At 49.1% G+C, this 19,214-nt stretch overlaps 1 protein-coding gene across 1 annotated transcript in view; it reads right to left on the bottom strand.

Moving 5' to 3' along the window:
* Window positions 1–9,620: 9,620 nt before the first annotated feature.
* The window catches only part of COL20A1 (collagen type XX alpha 1 chain), a 215,614-nt gene continuing 206,020 nt past the window's right edge, over window positions 9,621–19,214 (bottom strand). Inside the window, exons 36-38 of the mRNA XM_048497920.1 lie at window positions 16,534–16,611; window positions 14,147–14,302; window positions 9,621–11,450 (exon numbers count right to left, since the gene is read on the bottom strand). Of these exons, the coding sequence (XP_048353877.1) occupies window positions 11,431–11,450; window positions 14,147–14,302; window positions 16,534–16,611 (254 nt within the window). The 3' untranslated portion in view covers window positions 9,621–11,430. The remainder of the gene's footprint in view (window positions 11,451–14,146; window positions 14,303–16,533; window positions 16,612–19,214) is intronic.

The raw sequence follows: 19,214 nt of genomic DNA, 5'->3' as shown, positions 1-19,214 counted from the left end.
GCAGATAGGCAGGGCGGATGCAGCAATAACTTAATAGTATAACTTAAAAAACTGGAGCATGATACCAAACAATAAGACATGGTTAACAAAGCTATAAGTTCGGGTGGACTCTCGCGCAGCAAGGTCGCTGAAGAAGGCGTTCGAGCAATATGCAAGTGGCTGAGGGCAGCGGAGAGTTCCAAGAGCACCTTATCGATGTTCCCAGCTGTAAGCTCAAATTACCGAGGCGCTAGAGGGGAAGGGAGGATTACGGGTCGTGAGATGAGGGTCCTGGTAGGGGTGACCACCGGTGGGGGTAGTTGTATTAGTAGCTGCTGATGGCTGTAAAATCCACTATGATAGCCGCAAAGGCTGCTTTTGGGATTCTTTAAGCGCTCCGAGGCGGTCGGTTGCCGCGGGAGTCTTCGGTTAGCGACTGGTCGTTCGACGTTGATTGCAAAGTCTGCTTTGTCGTGATGAAGTGCTCGGGGAGGCCTGTTCGCCTTCGGTGTGGCTCGGCTTCGCTTGGCATCATTCTCGAAATCGTCGACATGTCGGCTGGGATCCATATGAGGACCTGTAGGGAGAAGGACTGCGCCACCCCTTCCCCCAGGTTATGAGGGGCCGCCCCGCCAGGTTCGACGGGAGTTACGGTAGTAGACCTTGGCGCGGGGAGGGTCTGACTGCCTGAAGTGTCTTTCTATGGGTGACCTTGTTGTCCCGATGGTAGGGGCTGGTAAATTTAGATGATTAATGGTGAAAAGTACCTTGAGACTGTTTGTTGTATGTGGCCTAAATGGGGGGGCTAACTCCCTTCTTTAGTTTGTCTGGCTAAAATCTCTTTGAAGTTGGGCGATTTGCCCTTTCAACCATTGCTTGCCCGGTGTTGTTGTAGGGAATCCCGCGGTGTTAACACGATTCCCCAGTTGGTGCAGAACTGGAGCATGGCTGCGAAGAATATGCGGGCGCTGCTGTTGTCCGCTAAACGGAGGGGCGCCCATGATGGTGCCGCGTGCACGCAAAGAAAGGTGCTGATGACGGATTGGTGGTCTCGCCGAGTGGTGTAGCCCAGACGTACCCCGAGTAGGTATCTATGGTTACGCGGTAGGTGCTTCCAGGGGGGGTTAGGGCAGGGACCAGGGTTACCGCCCATTTGCCACAAGTCATTTGCCAGGGTCCCCGGCTTACCCGGGTCTGACGAGGGGCCGAGGTGCGGAAAGCATTGAGCGCAGGATTTAACGATGGACTGCGCTCATTGAGGGGATGCTGCAGGATCGGGCGAAGTGCTTTTGCCCCCTGGTGGAAAAGCTCCGCACGGAAGGGGCCGGAAAAAAAGAGGGTGGAGATGTGGGTAATGCTGTTCGCGCAGCTGGTTTCCCCCGCTGAGGGGGGCCTGGGAGCGGGCGCAGTGGCTGGGCGATAAGCGGCCTGGCTGCAGTACTGGAGGTTCTGGATGCTAGAAGGTTCAGAAGGCCAGGAAGAGACTCATGAGGTTTGGGTCGACGTACAATGTGAGGTTCGGTAAATGTGGGCAATTACGCTTCAATGCATTGGGAATCGCACCAGAAGGCCGGCTGGTTGGGGAAGGTTTGAAAGGCCAGAATGGCCGCTGGGCGAAGTTTCCCGCCCGCTGAAGGAGGTTTGGGCGGCGGTGTTGCCCGCCATTGACCATTTCGCTGAAATGGGCCTGCCACACGCTGCCCCCCCGCCGGGCTAAGATGGTGGGGGCCTTGAGTGGGGCAGGGGCCGCTAAAGGCCTAATGGGACAGGGTAGAGTGGAGGAGAGTGAGGCGAAAGGGTCTGGGGTGGAAGCGACTCACCTAAATTTCTAGGCCAGCTGGAGGGGTGAGGAGCAGCATTCGCTATGTTGGAACCCTGTTCTGTTTAGAGGCATGAATGCATTTTTTTCGGGTCCCATCCCACCATTACCAGAGTGCTGGACGCCTTTGGTTGATGAGATTCCGGTGAGCTAAAGCTGGCCCGGTGGAGAGATTTTCGCTGGGCACATGAGGCAAAGCCATTCTGACAAGGAAGGTTTTTGTGGCGGCCGCGTGTACCCTAGACCCCTCGGTAGGGAGAGGGGGGGTGTTCAAGAGAAGAGTGAGAGAGGTTGATTTTGAGGGGACTCGATCCACCTTATCGGGCGGGTTAGACCTCCTTTACCGCTCGAAAGGTGTCCTTGTGCTTCGGGTGAAAGGATCTGTCCCCGGGATTTTTTGCGAGCGGGAGTAGCTTAAAAACAGGCTGAGCAAGGGGGGTGGTGAGAGCTTAAGAAGCGGGACGGACCCAGTTGAGGGCTATCTCGCAGCAGCTGCTGCAGCTGGAGTGAAGTGAGCTGTCTGGGATTTGAATCTCCGGCGCGACAGGGCGAGGGTATGGGAGGAGCTATGCCCAGATACAAAATGGCTCGCTCTTCAACCTTTCGAGCCATGTGCAGGCCTGACTCGTTTTAGCGTCGTTGGGGCAGCCACCCACCGCGGGGGGATGGTGGTCGGTGCTATTTCAGGATATCATCCATGTAATAATGGACGATCATAGCTCCTCGGGCTTTGGCCGGTAAATGGGGCTAAGGCGTGATGGATGAAGAATTGACACAAGGTGGGGCTGCTGAGCATCCCCTGGGGCAAGACCTTCCATTGGCATTCGGTCAGGCTGCTGATGATTAAGCACCGGCACCGAAAAGCCGGAAATGTACCGGCCTTCAGAGAGGGGATACAAAAGAAACAATCCTTCAGGTCAACAACCAGGACCTGGTAGTCTGAGGGGACAAGGGTTGGGTTGGGTAAAACCGCATTGAGGCCCATGGCTGGATACAAGTATTTACTGCTCTGAGATCCTGTAGTAACGCCACCGCCACTCTTCTTTATTACAAAGACAGGTGTGTCTCCAAGGCTTAATGCTGAGACCTCAATGTGGCCCTCAAGGGTCAGCTGCTCCTCCACGCAGCTGGTGCAAGGCACCAATTCTCTGGGCAGCTGCCACTGCTCCTACCCATACTGGGCTCCGTGGTCCACGTGAGGGGAGGGCGTGGGCTGGCTTACTGCCTCGGCGCCTCCCATGACCATGGGAGGCTGCATGAGTTGCCCGCGACTTCTGGCGTTTCTGGTGCGCCTCGCTCCCCCTCCCCGGCTTGGGGCTCGTGTCCCAGCCGCCACTGACAGGTCAGCCTCGACACCTCGCCGGCTGTGCTGGGCTCCCCACCCCTGGGGTTCACCTGGGCCTCCTCGAAGCCAGTGGGAGTGGGCGGGCGGGATGCTCTTTGGGCTTAGGAGCCCGTAGTTTTGCCGTTCTCGTGAGGTTGTTCCTGCAGGATGCTCGCCCAATATTGGGGTGTGCTGCTGGCTCCTGAGCCAGGTCCGCGCCCCCCCGTAACAAGGGATAGTTTTGCCAGGTGTGGAGAAGGCTCCCCGGGGCTGGGCTTCCCCGAGGGTCTTCCTTTTGGGGGGAGACCCCCTTCGGGTGCGGCTCCCGGAAGCCCCTACTGGCAGCCTGCAATCTTTACGAAGTGTCCGGACTGGTGGCAATTGAAACACCTGCTCGGGCTGTTTCTGGCGAAAGGGTTGCGGTCAGGAGGTCCGCTGGTGGGCTTAAGCGACCGATATCCTTGGCAAGCCTTAAGCATGTCGCCGTTCAGGTCCTTACCTAAGTTTCCGTGATTTTGTTATTCAGCTGAGGCGCCTTTGGCGCAGAGACGCTTGAAGGAGTTCCGAGCCTCCTCTCGCTATCAACCTGTTCTCTTGAGAGTCCTCCCGGAGTCTGCTCACACAAACTCGCTGCAGGGTTCTTGGGGTTTTGCCGATGGCAGAGAAGCCTTGCGCGAACGCCTTGTGTTTAATCAGGCGACCGTAAGGTGGCTTCAGGTAGGACAATTCCGATTGTTGGGTTGCTGAAGGCATCGAAGTCGAAGTTGGCAATAAGGTGGCTTTGGTATGCTGCCCTGCTAAGTGCATTGTTATGAACTGCCTCCCAGATCGCAATTGTGGGCTTCAGGAGCATGAAGCGGCGTTCAGTCGTCCGACCATTAGGTGGGTTCTCAATCGCCCGAAAGCATGTTTCACATAGGTGTAGACTTCATCGCCCCGCGACCGCGGAGTCAGGAGATTTTATAGCTCAGCGGTACTCTACCAACCCGCTGAACTATGCCATCCTCCCCCCACGAGTTTGTGGAGTGGACGGGCACAATGCTAGCCCGCATCGCTTCCGCCAGGGTTTCTTTCTTCTGCAGATCGCTAATACGCTCTGCAAGAGTTTGAAGCCCGCCATTACTGGCGCTGACGGAGGTGCAGTGACTTCGAAAACGAAGGCGATAGAGGGGCGGCTGAGCCGCTGGAGAGTTTGAAATGGGTGAAGGAGCCAGGGGCAGAAGGAGGACAGGCCCAATTTAGTGGATAGAGAAATTCGGGTTGAAGTTGAAGGTGAAAGATCGAAAGGAGGGCTGCCTACAGCAAGGGAGCCGTGAGGTCTGCAGGCTGATGGCGACAAAACATTGTCTCCATCGCCAGTAGTAGCATACCCGCTGCCGGTGCTCTGCGCGAAGAAAGTGCGCTCGATGTTTTCCCCAGTCCTGCGATTCTAACGTCCCCCCCCCTCTGGGTACCGAATACCTCGAGCTTCATCTCAACCAATTTTGGCGCAGCTCCTCTCTTTACGGGATCCTGCCGCGATTGCTAACGCCAGTTCGCCAACGGCTTGTCATAAGCCCTGCTTTTTTGCAAGCTCCCATACCACCGGGTGTTCCGTCGAGAGAGTGTCCTAGGACGCTGCGGTTCTGGATGCCGATCCAGAGGACAGGCGATGTCGAACGGTGGTCCCTGGATGCGCCTATTCCAGCGGACTTCGTACGCTGCCCCTCCCCAGGCTTATCGTGAGCAGGGTGGTGGAGGCTCGGTGATTCCTCGGTTTCGCACCAGCTTAGTCGCACCCACGCGTCAGCTGCGAAGAACGCAGACGCAGACGCCGAGATAACATTCGGTGGAGATCGCCAGCAGCTGGAGACCGGAGGTCCGTTCCTAGCGAAGTCTCCCGCCTGCCGGGTTCCTGGCACCTTTTATTGTTACTCTATCGGGGCGTAGAAGGGAGGACTGGGGAGTTCCGGAGAGCTGGAGGTCGAGATCATCATGTGATGTATGACTTACTCCGCTACGTAAGGAGAGGAGCCGCACGCTGCCTAGCTCATCCTCACCTGGGGGCAAGACCATTGTCCCTGCGCCCGGTGATTGAGCCAGACAGTTCATGACCTGTGACTCATGGGGGGATGAGGAGTGGGGGTGCGACGCGACCGGCAAGGCCGCAGGTCCGCTGGCGTCCCAACGTTCCACTACGGCACTGCTGGGTCGGCAGTGCACTACTACAAACATATACAAAGAAAGAAAGACACACAGAAAACAAAAAACTAATGAGTAAAAATAGAAAAATTTCTTTATCACGTTACTAATCTTGATAGGGATGATTATGTGCGTCATTTGCCTGATGATATCTGAAGAAGACGAAGAGGAAGAAGAAGAAGAAGAATTGGATTTATATCCCCTGTATATCCTGTATGGAGAGTCAAAGGGGCTTAGAAACTCCTTTTCCTACCCCCCACAACAAACACCCTGTGAGGTGGGTGGGGCTGAGAGAGCTCTGAAGAACTGTGACTAGCTCAAGGCCACCCAGCTGGCGTGTGTGGGAGTGCACAGGCTAATCTGAATTCCCCAGATAAGCCTCCACAGCTCAGGCAGCAGAGCAGGGAATCAAACCTGGTTCCTCCAGATCAGAGTGCACCTGCTCTTAACCACTACGCCACTGGTGCTCCTGCAAGCGGAAGGCACTTCTGTTAACAGATTGTAACTTCCCTGCCGCCTCCTCTTGTTTCAAGCCACTGATCTCCCCCAAATTATTACTCCTGGAGTAGGGAGGCAACAGGTTCCGAGGAAAGTCATGATCGGAAAATCAGAAATCTGAAGTAAAAGGGAGATGGGCGGAAATGGCTCCCCTTTTCACAAACAGAAATCCCCAGCCCCATGTATAACATCTGTATAAGGGATCATAATGACTGACTGATACACATCATGGAAAAATTCATATGTTTTGGGAGATTGGTTCCTCTTTAAAGCCAGTGGGGTGTAGTGGTTAACAGCAGGTGGATTCTAAGTATGTACGGTAGTAATATATAACATTTTTAGGGATGTGCGTTATAATTCGGGTTGTCTTCCTTTCAGGCAGTGTGCGTGGGGGGGGGGGGGACCCCACGGGTCCAATTTGCACAAGGGGAAAGCAAATCCCAAACCGAAGACATCTGAACTGAATCAACGAGCCTGCAAAGTCAAACTCAGCTGCAATGCAAAAGAGACACTCCTTCCCACCAACTTAGGGAGATGTCCCACTTGCCATTGCCTGACATCCCATTGGGTGTTGTTGCGGCAACAACAGTCAGGCCTCAAATATTCATTCTGGGCTCTCTGCGGGATCATTGTCAAGAGCATTTTACTAGGTGGCTGATGGGGCCCTCGCGTCTCTCCGCGCCAGTCACATTACATTTTCAAGATCGGCTCTTGGATGCAGTTGTCCTTGCCTCCTCCTGAGGTCTCCTGCGAGTGGCTTACTTCCAAAGTGTTACTTCTTTTAATGACAAAAGGGAGAAATTGACCTTGCCAATGTCACCTCTCCACCCCCCGTCACTTTGCAAAATGCTTTTTGAGAGTGCAGCTCGTGCCAAAGCAAGCGGGAGAAAATCAGGTGTTCTTAGAGCTTCCTTGGGTCAAGAGACATGAACTCGGAGAGGGGAAAAATCCCAGGTGTACAACTATCGATCTCTCAGAAAAGTGTGATAAAAGAAGGGTTGGGGAGATGCCCCAACAGACATCGGCATCAATCCTTCACAAAATGGGCCACTGGGAGGACTTTGGGATGCACTTGTGTCCTGGAAGGCTCAGATTTCACTGTGAAATCACAGTGGCAACAAAGACAGTGTGGCGTAGTGGCTGAGAGTGTCGGACGAGCACCTGGGACGAGCACCTCACGTGCCAAATGCGTCAAAATGCTTCCATCGTTGGGGCAGGCGAAGAAACCACGACTGACACATTCTGCATATAATCTTTCCTATCTCGTATAAGGTGATGACACAGAAAGGATTGCTGGCAAGCAGGAGAAATAAACACCTAAGCCCAGATCAGCGGGAGTCGGCTGAGTGGAAAATAAGTACCCATGATTATAGGAAAAGTTGCTGAGCTATCGGCGCTAATAGCTTGGCAACCCAAGGCCGATAAGGACAGCGGATCCTAGCCAACACAATTAAATTGTCACGGGACAACAGCACCTTGCTTATCGGAGAGTTGACATTCAAGTTTTGTGCTGTTCTGTGCTCAGCAGTGGCGTAGGAGGTTAAGAACTCATGTATCTAATCTGGAGGAACCGGGTTTGATTCCCCGCTCTGCCACCTGAGCTGTGGAGGCTTATCTGGGGAATTCAGATTAGCCTGTACACTCCCACACATGCCAGCTGGGTGACCTTGGGCTAGTCACAGCTTCTCGGAGCTCTCTCAGCCCCACCGACCTCACAGGGTGTTTGTTGTGAGGGGGGAAGGGCAAGGGGATTGTAAACCCCTTTGAGTCTCCTGCAGGAGAGAAAGGGGGGATATAAATCCAAACTCTTCTTCTTCTTCTTCTTCTTCTTCTTCTTCTTCTTCTTCTTCTTCTTCTTCTTCTTCTTCTTCTTCTTCTTAAAGGCTGGATGGGAAACAGGTGGGGCGCTCAGAAAAGGAAAAGATGGGGGAAGGGGGAGAGAAAGAAAATAGCAAGAAAGGTTTCCTCGCCTCGCAGCCGTTATTGCAGGAGCAAACAATAATTAGCATTTTGACTCATTTGTGGTCAATTAAAATTCATACAATGACGGTTTCTGCCTCAAGACTCTTCCAGAGTAAGCTATGGAAGGGGGTAAAATGTTACAGGAACGTTCTGCCTGATATATAATATTAATTTAGGACAAAGCTGGGGACCCAGTCCAGGGCGCCGGCCTCCAGGACACTCAAGCGGCGTCTAGAGACACGGCAACAGAACGCTGACCAAAATACTTTGAAATGGTTAAACGTGAGAGGCTCTAGGAGGGTCAAGAATATTTCGAGCCTGCGATGAAAACATTGGGGACTGGCATCACCTAAGAGCTGACTAGCCCGATATTATTCATTGCCAATATAAGGCCCCTTCCACACATGCGGAATAATCCACATTTGCTGTTTTGCTCAGTAAAATCCAGCTGCAAAGTGCACTGAGAGTGCATTGGGGGCCATAGAAACTTCATCCCTATAGACCATAGGTGTCAAACTCGTGGCCCTCCAGATGTTATAGACTACAGTTCCCATCATCCCCTGCCAGCATCATCCTGGCAGGGGATGATGGGAACTGTAGTCCATAACATCTGGAGGGCCGCAAGTTTGACACCTGTGCTATAGACACATTAGAACACCTGTTATTTAGATGTCCCACTTTTGAAAAGCCCCGAAAGGAAATCCTCAGCCCAGCCATGATAGGTCTAATAGGCCTAAACTACAAAGATGTACTGGCCTACATATTGACAGGTAGGGACTAGAAAATTACACGGGCAACGGCCCGTTTTTGTTCCTTAATCTGCAAACACAATAAGAGACATCTGCTGGCTGAATAGTTAAGGGAGGGAAAGACTGAATAAATTGTGGTCCTTAGAAGATATGGTCGGAGGCCGGAGTTTTTTTTCGTAATGTCACTATAGGTTTTAGCAAGACTGCACAGGCACTTTACAAGTGCAGCTATATTAACTTTTTAATCTTTTGTCATAATCAAATGTATTTTACTTACTACTTGCTTTTTCACGAGTTGACCTTTTAGTAAACAGTCACCAACTGTGTGTAAATACAATAATAATTATATTAGTGTCGCAAATATTCCTTCTTGTAAATACCATAGATGATGTAATATTTTGTATAGTGCTTCTAGTACTCTTATTATAGATTATAGATTAAGTAACATTTTGAATAGTGCTTCTAGTACTCTTTTGTCTCTCTCTCTATATATACTACGGTAACGGTACCTTGAAACTGATGTACCCTGATTTTGTACTACTGGCCGCTGACTGTAAATAAAATGACTTGACTTGAAACTTCATCCCGCCATAAGTTTGTGTGTTAGGTTTATGCTGCTGCAAACATTACTGGTATGATAAAACAATGTACTGACAACTGAGAGACAAGTCCCATGTATTTGTATGCTGTATTTGAACTGTCCAAGTGCTATAGTGGAAACTGAGGCAGCTTCCGCATGGGCCAAAAACAGCGGTGTGAAACTGGTGTGAAAATGGTTTAAAACAGTGTGAAACGGTTTACATCATTTTCACACCGGTTTCACACCGCTGTTTTTGGCCCATGCGGAATCCGCCTGAGAAATAAGTCCCACATAACTATATACTGTGCTGAAACCACAAAGGTCTATCTTGTGCAAAAACTTATTGGTGCAAAAACTGCTCTAGCTTAACCTCCAGGTAGGTCCAAATATCCTGGGTTGAGCAAGAGAAATATCCCTGTGTTGGCAATCTTACCCCAGTCTATGTTTCATGCTGCAAACTGTGCCTACGTGGTACTTCGTGGTGCAAGCGCTTGCCAACATTTTAAAAAAGTATAGTAGTCTGTGAAGTAGAAGTAAGATTTTTAATAGTATAAAAACTGTCCCCTTTGCTGGCTGGCGGGCAATGCCACCCCCTCGTTCCTAGGGATTGGCTTCTCTGTGTAATGAATGTTGGGCCTAGTTTACTGAAGGCACACTGAAGAGAACGTTGCAAGTGGAGAGCAACGTCGCTTGACGGTCCTGGCGAGCTGAGCGAGATAATCCAGGAAAAAGGAAAACCATGCGGTTTGCAGTAAAAGAACTGACATGGACAACTGAGCGGAATAACTTTGTGAAAGAACAAGTTGTGTTGCAGATAAGTAAAAGGAGGCTGGCTGTGATAACTGAAGGGAAACTTCTTGAACAACGATCTCCGAGAATACGTCATATCAAGAGCCAAAATACGTCATATCAAGAGTCGTATCCGAGAATACGTCATAACGAGAGCCAAAAAAGAGAGTACGGCCCTTTCCGCACATGCAGAACAATGCACTTTCAATCCACTTTCAATGCACTTTGCAGCTGGGTTTTACTGTGGAGGATAGCGAAATCCACTTGCAAACAATTGTGAAAGTGAATTGAAAGTGCATTACTCTGCACGTGCGGAAGGGGCCTATAAGAAGGGAATTTCTGAGGGCGGCGTGCCTGGTTAGCCAGCGCTGCCACATCTCTCATCCTTACCCTTACTGGACGTGATCAATTCAGTGAAGGGATTGGTGGTTGAGAGAATGAATGAGATATTTTCCCTCTGCATGTAATCAATAAACTGATTGAAATCCAGTACTGGTTGTCCATGAGTTTACTTGCCCTGCATAGTGCTCTGTTGGTCTTGGTTTCAAACTGTTTTCAGGAAAGAAAACAACCAGTCGCCGTTTCAGTAACATCTGCAGGGGAGTACCACCTATAGCTGTGGTGGCAAACCTTTGGCACTCCAGATGTTATGGACTACAATTCCCATCAGCCCCTGTCAGCATGGCCAATTAGCCATGCAGGCAGGAGCTGATGGGAATTGTAGTCCATAACATCTGGAGTGCCAAAGGTTCGCCACCACTGACCTATAGGGACATGGGGTAACCTATGTACCCAGGCACACATAGACCTGGGCACCAGCACCAGCTCAGAGCAGTAGACTTGGGTGCCGGTGCAGGCTCCAGCCAGGCGACCTGGATGCTGGAGCAAGTTCCAGGCAGTAGACCTGGATGCCAGTGAAGGCTCCGGGAGGTAGACCTGGGCTCCGGGTGGTAGACCTGGGGACCTGCAGGGGGCAGGTGGAAAATTCAGATTTTGTTCCTGGGCTCCAGTTTTCCTAGATACGCCTCTGAACATCTGCCCCTTGCTCAGAAATTCTTCGATTAGGGAGGACTACATTTAGCTTCTAACATACAACCCGGTTAAGCCACCGTTACATACACCTCGAAGGAAACCCTGCAAAGATATTGACGGGCGTGATTGCCGATGAACCTAAAGGTACAATCAGGGCTGCAGCAACGCCGGCTCACACAGAACTGAATAAGTCTGGATTGCATCGAATGCTCCATGGTGATATTTCAGATCTGTCCTCTTGACGGTGGCGTTTTGGCCGCCCTTGCAGACCGTGTGCGAGCGCAAGAGATGAAGAAATTGAGGCAGGGGCTGGAAGGGTTGTGGGGGCGCAAGACAGAGAGGCCCACTCGGGCGTCATTTGTCGACTGCTGGATGATTTTGCTCAAAGAAACAAGTAGACAAAAATGGTGCCATAGGGGGAGGAAAACACAGATCTCCGAATCGCCGAGGTCCTTTCTGTAAACAGATGTTTCCACGGGGAGGTTGGAAAGGGCGGCCACAGCCTGTCCCCCACTCATCAGGGGATCGACGCTGCATCTGGTGACAAACAGAAGGACAGACGCTTTAAACTCCAAACTAAGCAAACACAAACAAGCAGAGAGATGGCATAATTCCGTGAGGACGGGTCTTCCATGTGACTGACCGTCTCCCTTCCTCTTTGTTGAATTAGCTTTTAGTAGGCAAATGGGGCTCCTAAAAGCCATCGACGATGGGGAAAGTGTTCTTTTCTACAGCGGCGCGTAATAGTGTGTCTTTGTTCCGACACGTCAATCCAGCTCTTCCAGCAAGCCCTGGGGCAGCGGAACAAAGGGCTTATTTTGACACAAAATCTGAATTCTACTGTCAACTTTTCCATGGTGATCAAAGTCTGGTCCTCTGTTTGTTGCCTAGTTAATCCCCAAGCTGCCATAGCTCCCTTGTGCATGGGGAATGAGAGGAATATAGAAACAGAGAGCTGGAAGGGACCTCAATGGTCATCTAGTCCAACCCCCTGCATAACACAGGACATTTCCAACTACTCCCCCCGCAACTTCCCAAGTGACCCCTGCTCTATTCCTAGGGGAAGACAAAAAGCCCTCTCGGATCTTCTTTCCTGACCCCAAAGTGGCAATCGGCATCCCCCTGAGCTTCATCTTTCCATCTACCTTGTAGGGCTGTTGGGTGGAGGGAAAAATAGTATGTATGTATTTATTTAAAGCGTTTATTAGCCACCTGTGTGCTCTGGACCCTTTCCGCACAGCAAACATATAGCAGGTCCAACCCTAAGTCTAGGTGGTTATTCACCAGAGCAAGAACAAACACATTCCCTCTTACCTTTTCCCCGGAGAGATTCATGGCATACTCACAGGAAAAGCGTACATGTCCATATTGCTCAACCTCTGAGGAATCATTGGAGCATGTTCTATTAGTCTGCCCAAAATTCACAGATCTCAGACCTAGCTTGTTTTTTTCAACACTGACTTACTTGTGCCCTCCATATTCCACATTGAACCGCCTCTTGAACAATGAGGATCCCAGGCAGCTGAAAATGGTGGCCAAGTTCCTGCTCGATATTATGAAATAAGTTTCTGGCTCTCCTTTTATTCACTTATTTTCTTGAAGTTTGTACTGCATGAACTATGAGCAGTTGTTTTACTCCGTCAAACTCTGGATCATACTACCGCACAATTTTATCTGTATTTTCTCTTGATGCCTAATAACGGTCTTTGAATTTGATATAGCAGGTTGAAGTCGGGATAAAGTAACCCACTTTCCTGCTTTCGTGTTCGCATGCATCCATGCAGGCAGCGATTGCCCGCATGGATTCATGTGGTTGCTGTCGCGCTGACATGGGAACAATGCGGTTGCTGTCACACCTTCACAAGGAGGCACATCTATTTTTAAAAATTTTTACCTCCCACTGATGTGTATCTACACAGCCATACACAAGTGAACCCCCACAGCCATGCTGACGTCTCACGATACCACAATATGACCCTTTGTACCTGCACGGCTACGCAGATGTAAGCAGGGAAATTTTGTAAAAGGAAAGTGCAGCTGAATAAAACTCCTCCTGCCCGGCCGTTCACTCGCAAGCTGCCGCAACCTGGGATTTTAAAAGACTGGCGGATAGTGCGATTCTCGAAAAACCCGGTTGGGGGCAAATAACATCAGGCAGACTCATTTTAGGGGCAGGATCTGTGTGATGCCCCCCCCCCAAGGTTTTTTGTGCATCTTTAACCCATTCTTGTTGGCTCATGCAGAGTGGGCCTTATAGAATCCAAGGCAGTTTACAATGCGGAATAGAATGCATTCCAGACAGTCTGGTCTGATTTGAATTTCCATTTCCATTTCAGAATTGCAGAAACATAGAGCTGGGAAGATACATCCGGGGTCATCTAATACAACACGCTGCACAAGGCAGGAAATTCCCAGCTACCTCCCTGCCCCCTCCAGTGTTCTCTGCTCCGTACCCAGAGGGAAGAATAAAAAACCCCAAAATCCCTGGCCAATCTGGCCTGGATGGAAATTCCTTCCTGACCCCAAAGTGTTGATTGGCATCACCCTGGGCATGTAAAAACGGGTTACGAGTGCTGAGCACTGAGTTACTTGTGTGCACTTGTAACCCCCATGCTCAGAATGGGTTGACCCAGAAAGGGGTGGAGACTCAAAGCAGCAGTAGGCTGCAGAGCTCTTTGGAAGAGACAAGGCTACCAGACTCGGACCTTGATTGGTTACCTTGATTGGTTACCTTGTTAAGGTAACTGCAGACTCGGACCTTGATTGGTTACCTTGTTAAGGTAACTGCAATGTTGTTGGGAACTACTGGGAAGGTAGTTGTTTATTTTTTGCTGTGTTGTAAATGTTGGAGTTTATTGTTTCAGAGTTTCTTTTGTGGTTGTAATGGGTGAGAGTTCTCCTGGAAACCTTCATCATGTTGAATCCTGTTCGTCAAGCCCTTGGAGTCTTCAGGAGCCAACCCACTTGCAAAGAAGAATTGGACTTGGCAGTATCAGTAGACTGTAAATATAAGGACTTGAAAATGCAACCTGAACAGGACCTTGAAATGTGATGTTAAATGTTGATGTTATAGGTTAAGAAAGTAAACCATTTTGTTTTAAAATTTAGTTCTTTGCAACTCCTTCCAAGTTCTGCCCCACAGAACCCACAGATAGAGGTTACACACTTATTTATTGAACCAATTACAATCTTTCCATCCCCCCCCCTTTCTTTGCCACGGCTTCAAGGTTTACCTCTTAGGATCTCCTCGTAGCAATCAGAAGTGATGCATCCGCCATCGGGCCCAAGTTCTCCGGACTGGCCTCTAGCTCCGGGAAACCCAGGGGAACCCGTGTTTCCAGAAGCTCCTTTGGGTCCCTGCTTACCGAGTGGTGTTTCCCCCACCGGGCCTGGAGAAGGAAGAGCGTGGTTACCTCCAGGTTTGGACAGCAGGGCAGATGCATGTGTGCTCAGTGCTGGATCGTTCCCGAGTGACAGACTGCACTGTAAAAAAGAGTCTGAAAGGCAGTCTGTCTGTAGAGAGGATGTTTACATATCAGAGTGGGAAATAAACTCCCTAGAACAGGGAAGAACTTTGACTGGATATGCTAACCTGTGCACTGTTTGGAGTAGCAACTGGATGACTCAGAGAGAAAGAAAGTTATCTCTCTGACAGAAAGGTTGTTTCCGCATGGCAAACTTATACCTGTGTACCATCAGTTTCTTTTAACCTGGGTCTATTTTATCCCGGGGTGTCCATTTGCATGGCTGCCCGTTTTTTGAAGGAACCCAGTGAAGACTGCGAGGAAATACTCCAGCTTGTTTTGCATGAGCCCGGGACTTCTGTATTTACTTTGGAAGCATATCTGAGTATGCCTGGTGTCCCACGTTCTGATTGGCTGTTGTTTTTGAGTGGCAGCTGGAAGCACCTTTGAGCATGCCCAGTGTCCCACGTTCTGATTGGCCGTTGTTTTTGAGTGGCAGTTTGAATGAATGTCAGGCAGGGAGATCAGGCGGCTGGGCGGGAAAAATAAACTGGTTCTGTTCCTGATTGGTGTTTGCATGGTAGCAGGCTCTAGCAGGCTAACCCTGGCTTTTTTAAAAAAAGAACCTCCAATTTGGCAGCTTTTGAATACCTTGGAATGAGGGAAATATTGCTCGGCAAACCCGCTTTAGGACCGGGAACGATGCGGAATTCTTGGCTGCACAGAGATATTTTTCTTGCTCTAACCCAGGATATTTTGACCATGCGGAAACGACCAAAGAGTTCTAGAAGCCTTTTGGATTTCGATTCCTGAAACTGAACATCTATTGCCCTAACTGTGTATGAAAACATATCTGCTCTCAGGGTGTACTTCATCACAAGCTGAGGAAGCAATTAATATCCAGACAAGGAGAACTGGTTGTTTTATTTAGGGGCCAAAACTGAGGTGAAAGAGCAGTGACTTTCCACAAGTGGCCATAAATATCAACAGGGGTAGAATTGAATCTTCTGGGAAAGAAGAATTCCTGATCCAGTCGGCGTAGGATCATGCACATTAGGTGGTTCCTGTCTGGGGTATTTGGGTTTTGCTTTGAGTGATGGGCTGAGATTTACCAGTGTTTGGACTTGACAATCTTGACTGCAATCTTGACTGTCTTGGCTAATTATCCTGCACTTAACCCATCGAATGTTGCTAACCAGTTAAAGAGTTTGAGTGACTGCCGGTACTTTCCCTGCCATCTCAGCATTCTGTGGCAATTTGGGCAAACTGGGCACTGTTACAAAGGGGGCCATTTTCTTTCAGCAAAATCTGATGCCCATTAATTGTGGGGGGAGAACCCCAAAAGATTTCAAGTATGAGGGTGGTAAGACTAATTTCTTCAGTGAAACTGTTGCAAATTATATACTGGAAATTAGAAGAAGAAGAAGAAGAAGAAGAAGAAGAAGAAGAAGAAGAAGAAGAAGAAGAAGAAGAAGAAGAAGAAGAAGAAGAAGAAGAAGAAGAAGAAGAAGAAGAAGAAGAAGAAGAAGAAGAAGAAGAAGTGGCCGTGGTCTGGTAGATCTTGTTCCTAACGTTTTGCCTGCATCCGTGGCTGGCATCTTCAGAGGTGTATCGCAGAGAAAAGTCAGTTTCACACTGTGTCTAGTGAGAAGGGAAAGTTTAGAAGAAGAAGAAGAAGAAGAAGAAGAAGAAGAAGAAGAAGAAGAAGAAGAAGAAGAAGAAGAAGAAGAAGAAGAAGAAGAAGAAGAAGAAGAAGAAGAGTTTGGATTTATATCCCCCCTTTCTCTCCTGCAGGAGACTCAAAGGGGCTTACAATCTCCTTGCCCTTCCCCCCTCACAACAAACACCCTGTGAGGTGGGTGGGGCTGAGAGAGATCTCAGGGAAGCTGCGACTAGCCCAAGGTCACCCAGCTGGTGTGTGTGGGAGTGCACAGGCTAATCTGAATTCCCCAGATAAGCCTCCACAGCTCAGGCGGCAGAGCTGGGAATCAAACCCGGTTCCTCCAGATTAGATACAAGAGCAGTTAAAATTAGCAATTTTAACTGCATTTCTTAACCTTGTTTTGTTTTAAAATTTTGTCCTGTTTTGTATGCCAATAAAGGCTTGTGTTGTTGACTAATTTCTTCTTATTAATCCACCTCACTCACTCCTTTACCTGCCAAACCTCTCGGTCCTTGTAAGCCGTCCACGCTAGGCCCCGAATAACCTTTTTCCCCCTTGGGTCCCGGAGAACCTGTTGGATGAGAAAGCAAAGTTTCCTTGGCTTATGTCCTACAGTGGAACCTTTAAGTTTTCTGCAAATTCCATTAACAACTTCAGTGGAAGACATTGAAGGCGCTCCGGCAGCCTCAAAATAAAACACATAATGTAATGTTGGAATTTGTTTTTCATACCATGTAATCAAATTTGCTAAACTTCCATTTGTCACCTGCCCAAATTCTTCCCCTAAGCTTTTAAGATCCTGCAGAAAACTCTTTATGGAGTCAAAGCCAATCCAGCACTGAGCACAGATTTCTCAGGATGGTACAGGAGCAGGAATCTCATATTTTATCATTCACTTCCTTTTTAAAAATTCCATCCTGTTAGAGCAGTGGTTCTCAACCTGGGGGTCAGGACCCCTTTGGGGGTCGAACGACCCTTTCACAGGGGTCGCCTAAGACTCTCTGCATCAGTGTTCTCCATCTGTAAAATGGATAAATGTTAGGGTTGGGGGTCACCATAACATGAGGAACTGTATTAAAGGGTCGCAGCATTAGGAAGGTTGAGAACCACTGTGTTAGAGTTTCCAGCACTGGAGGGGAAAATTCCTGCAGATTTGGGAGGCGGAGCTTGAGGAAGGGAGAAGAATGGGGGAGGGACCTCGGAGAGGAAGAGTGCCATAAAGTCCACCCGCTAATGATGTCATTTCCTGCAGGGGAACCAATGTTTGTCATTGGAATTCAGACGTGATTGCAGAAGATGTCCAGACCTCATCCTTAACACTAGCATGCCAGAAGAAAATATTTTAGGACAGTCTTTTCCCCGACCTATTGGGTTTTTTTCTTTGAGGTTTAAGGAGGTATCTCTTTTCCCCAAAGAGGCTCTAAGCATGCAATCTGACGAAGAAGAGTGAAGAAGAGTTTGGATTTATATCCCCCCTTTCTCTCCTGCAGGAGACTCAAAGGGGCTTACAATCTCCTTGCCCTTCCCCCTTCACAACTAACACCCTGTGAGGTGGGTGGGGCTGAGAGAGCTCTGAAAAGCTGTGACTAGCCCAAGGTCACCCAGCCAGCCAGCGTGTGTGGGAGCGTACAGGCTAATCTGAATTCCCCAGAGAAGCCTCCACAGCTCAGGCGGCAGAGCTGGGAATCAAACCCGGTTCCTCCAGATTAGATACATGAGCTCTTACCCTCCTACGCCACTGCTGAAGTGGTAATATCTACGGATGAGTGGCTTGAAAGAGATCAGTATTCCTGGTTTCTCAAGTTCCATGTACCAGTTTGGTAGATGGATCAAAGGTTTTTGTTTTCCATGATTCCAATACTATTCAGCTTTATTATTCCCTATGGGAAATTTTTCCAGAGGGCTGAAAGAGCTGGCTGTGTTTGTTTGTTTTTTTAGCAAATTGCACCAAAATTGTAGCAGTGTTGCTGGGGCCTGTCATTTAAATAACTCCCAGATTTCAAGAGAATTGTACCAAGCTGTCCAATTCTATAAGCCTCTAAACGAGTCACCCCCGGCCATTTTCCATTGTTTCTTATGGAGAGGAGGAATTCCATGCCTTCTTCAGGGCAACGAAATGCAAGAGCAAGCAAAGCAGCCCTTGGACAAAAGCCTCCCAAAGCAGACAGAACCAACAAATTAAAAGAACCAAGGCAGAACCAGGCAATCCTGGCAGAACCGCAGGACATCGTGGGAAATCTAAGACAAGAAATAAGCATAAGCATAAGCATTTTATTGTCATTGCGCACGCACAACGACATTCACAGCAGCATTCCTCGATGCACACAATTTCAGACTCATACCCCATCCTCACTTTCCCCTTCCTCCACCCATCCCCACACAGCCCCAAACACATCAACACGAAGCCGCGGAGTTCAGCATAGCCACAGCTCTAGAGAAGAAGCTGTCTCTAAGCCTCTTTGTCCTAGTTTTGATAGACCTGTATCGTCTGCCGGATGGTCACAGTTCAAAAAGAGCGCGTGCTGGATGAGACGGGTCTCTCAGAATATTTTGGGCTTCCTTTAGGCTTCGGGAATTACAGAGTTCTTCCAAGGAGGGGAGAGGGCAGCCGATAATCCTCTGTGCAGTAGTGATCACCCTTTGGAGCGCCTTCCTATCTGCCACTGTGCAACTGGAGAACCATACACAGATGCAATAGGTTAAGACACTCTCTATAGCACAGGACACCAGGAGTTTTCCATTCAGTTGTTGTTTCCTTAAAAGTCTCAGATAGTACAGTCTAAATACTTAGCTTGAGCATCCAAACTAATGTCAAACTAGAGAATCAGCCAATACAACCTGAACAGGGCTGCGGTATTAAACCAAGTATGTAGAATGAGGGAATCATCCAACGTACAACTTGAGAATCAAAGGCAATGTTGAGCCTGAGAAGGAGCCGCAAAAAGCAAACCCGACTCAAGACAGCTCAAGGAAATAATACGATACTGCAAGGCTGACAAAACCAATTTAAAAGGGCAGGATCAAAGTTCAGCCCACCTGGCAAGTCGATACCAAGCCCTAGGAAGGCACAGACATGCCAGCAAAATAAAGCAAAAATAATCATGGGAATCTTAAATAATAATTGGCCGTTGATATTTTCAGTTAGTCCTTAATATTTATGGGATTTTTAGGACC

The sequence above is a fragment of the Sphaerodactylus townsendi genome, linkage group LG05 (genome assembly GCF_021028975.2).
Source record: "Sphaerodactylus townsendi isolate TG3544 linkage group LG05, MPM_Stown_v2.3, whole genome shotgun sequence".
Taxonomy (NCBI): Eukaryota; Metazoa; Chordata; class Lepidosauria; order Squamata; family Sphaerodactylidae; genus Sphaerodactylus; species Sphaerodactylus townsendi.
Note: the sequence above shows the minus strand (reverse complement) of the source record. Positions and strands in the feature narration are given on the sequence as shown.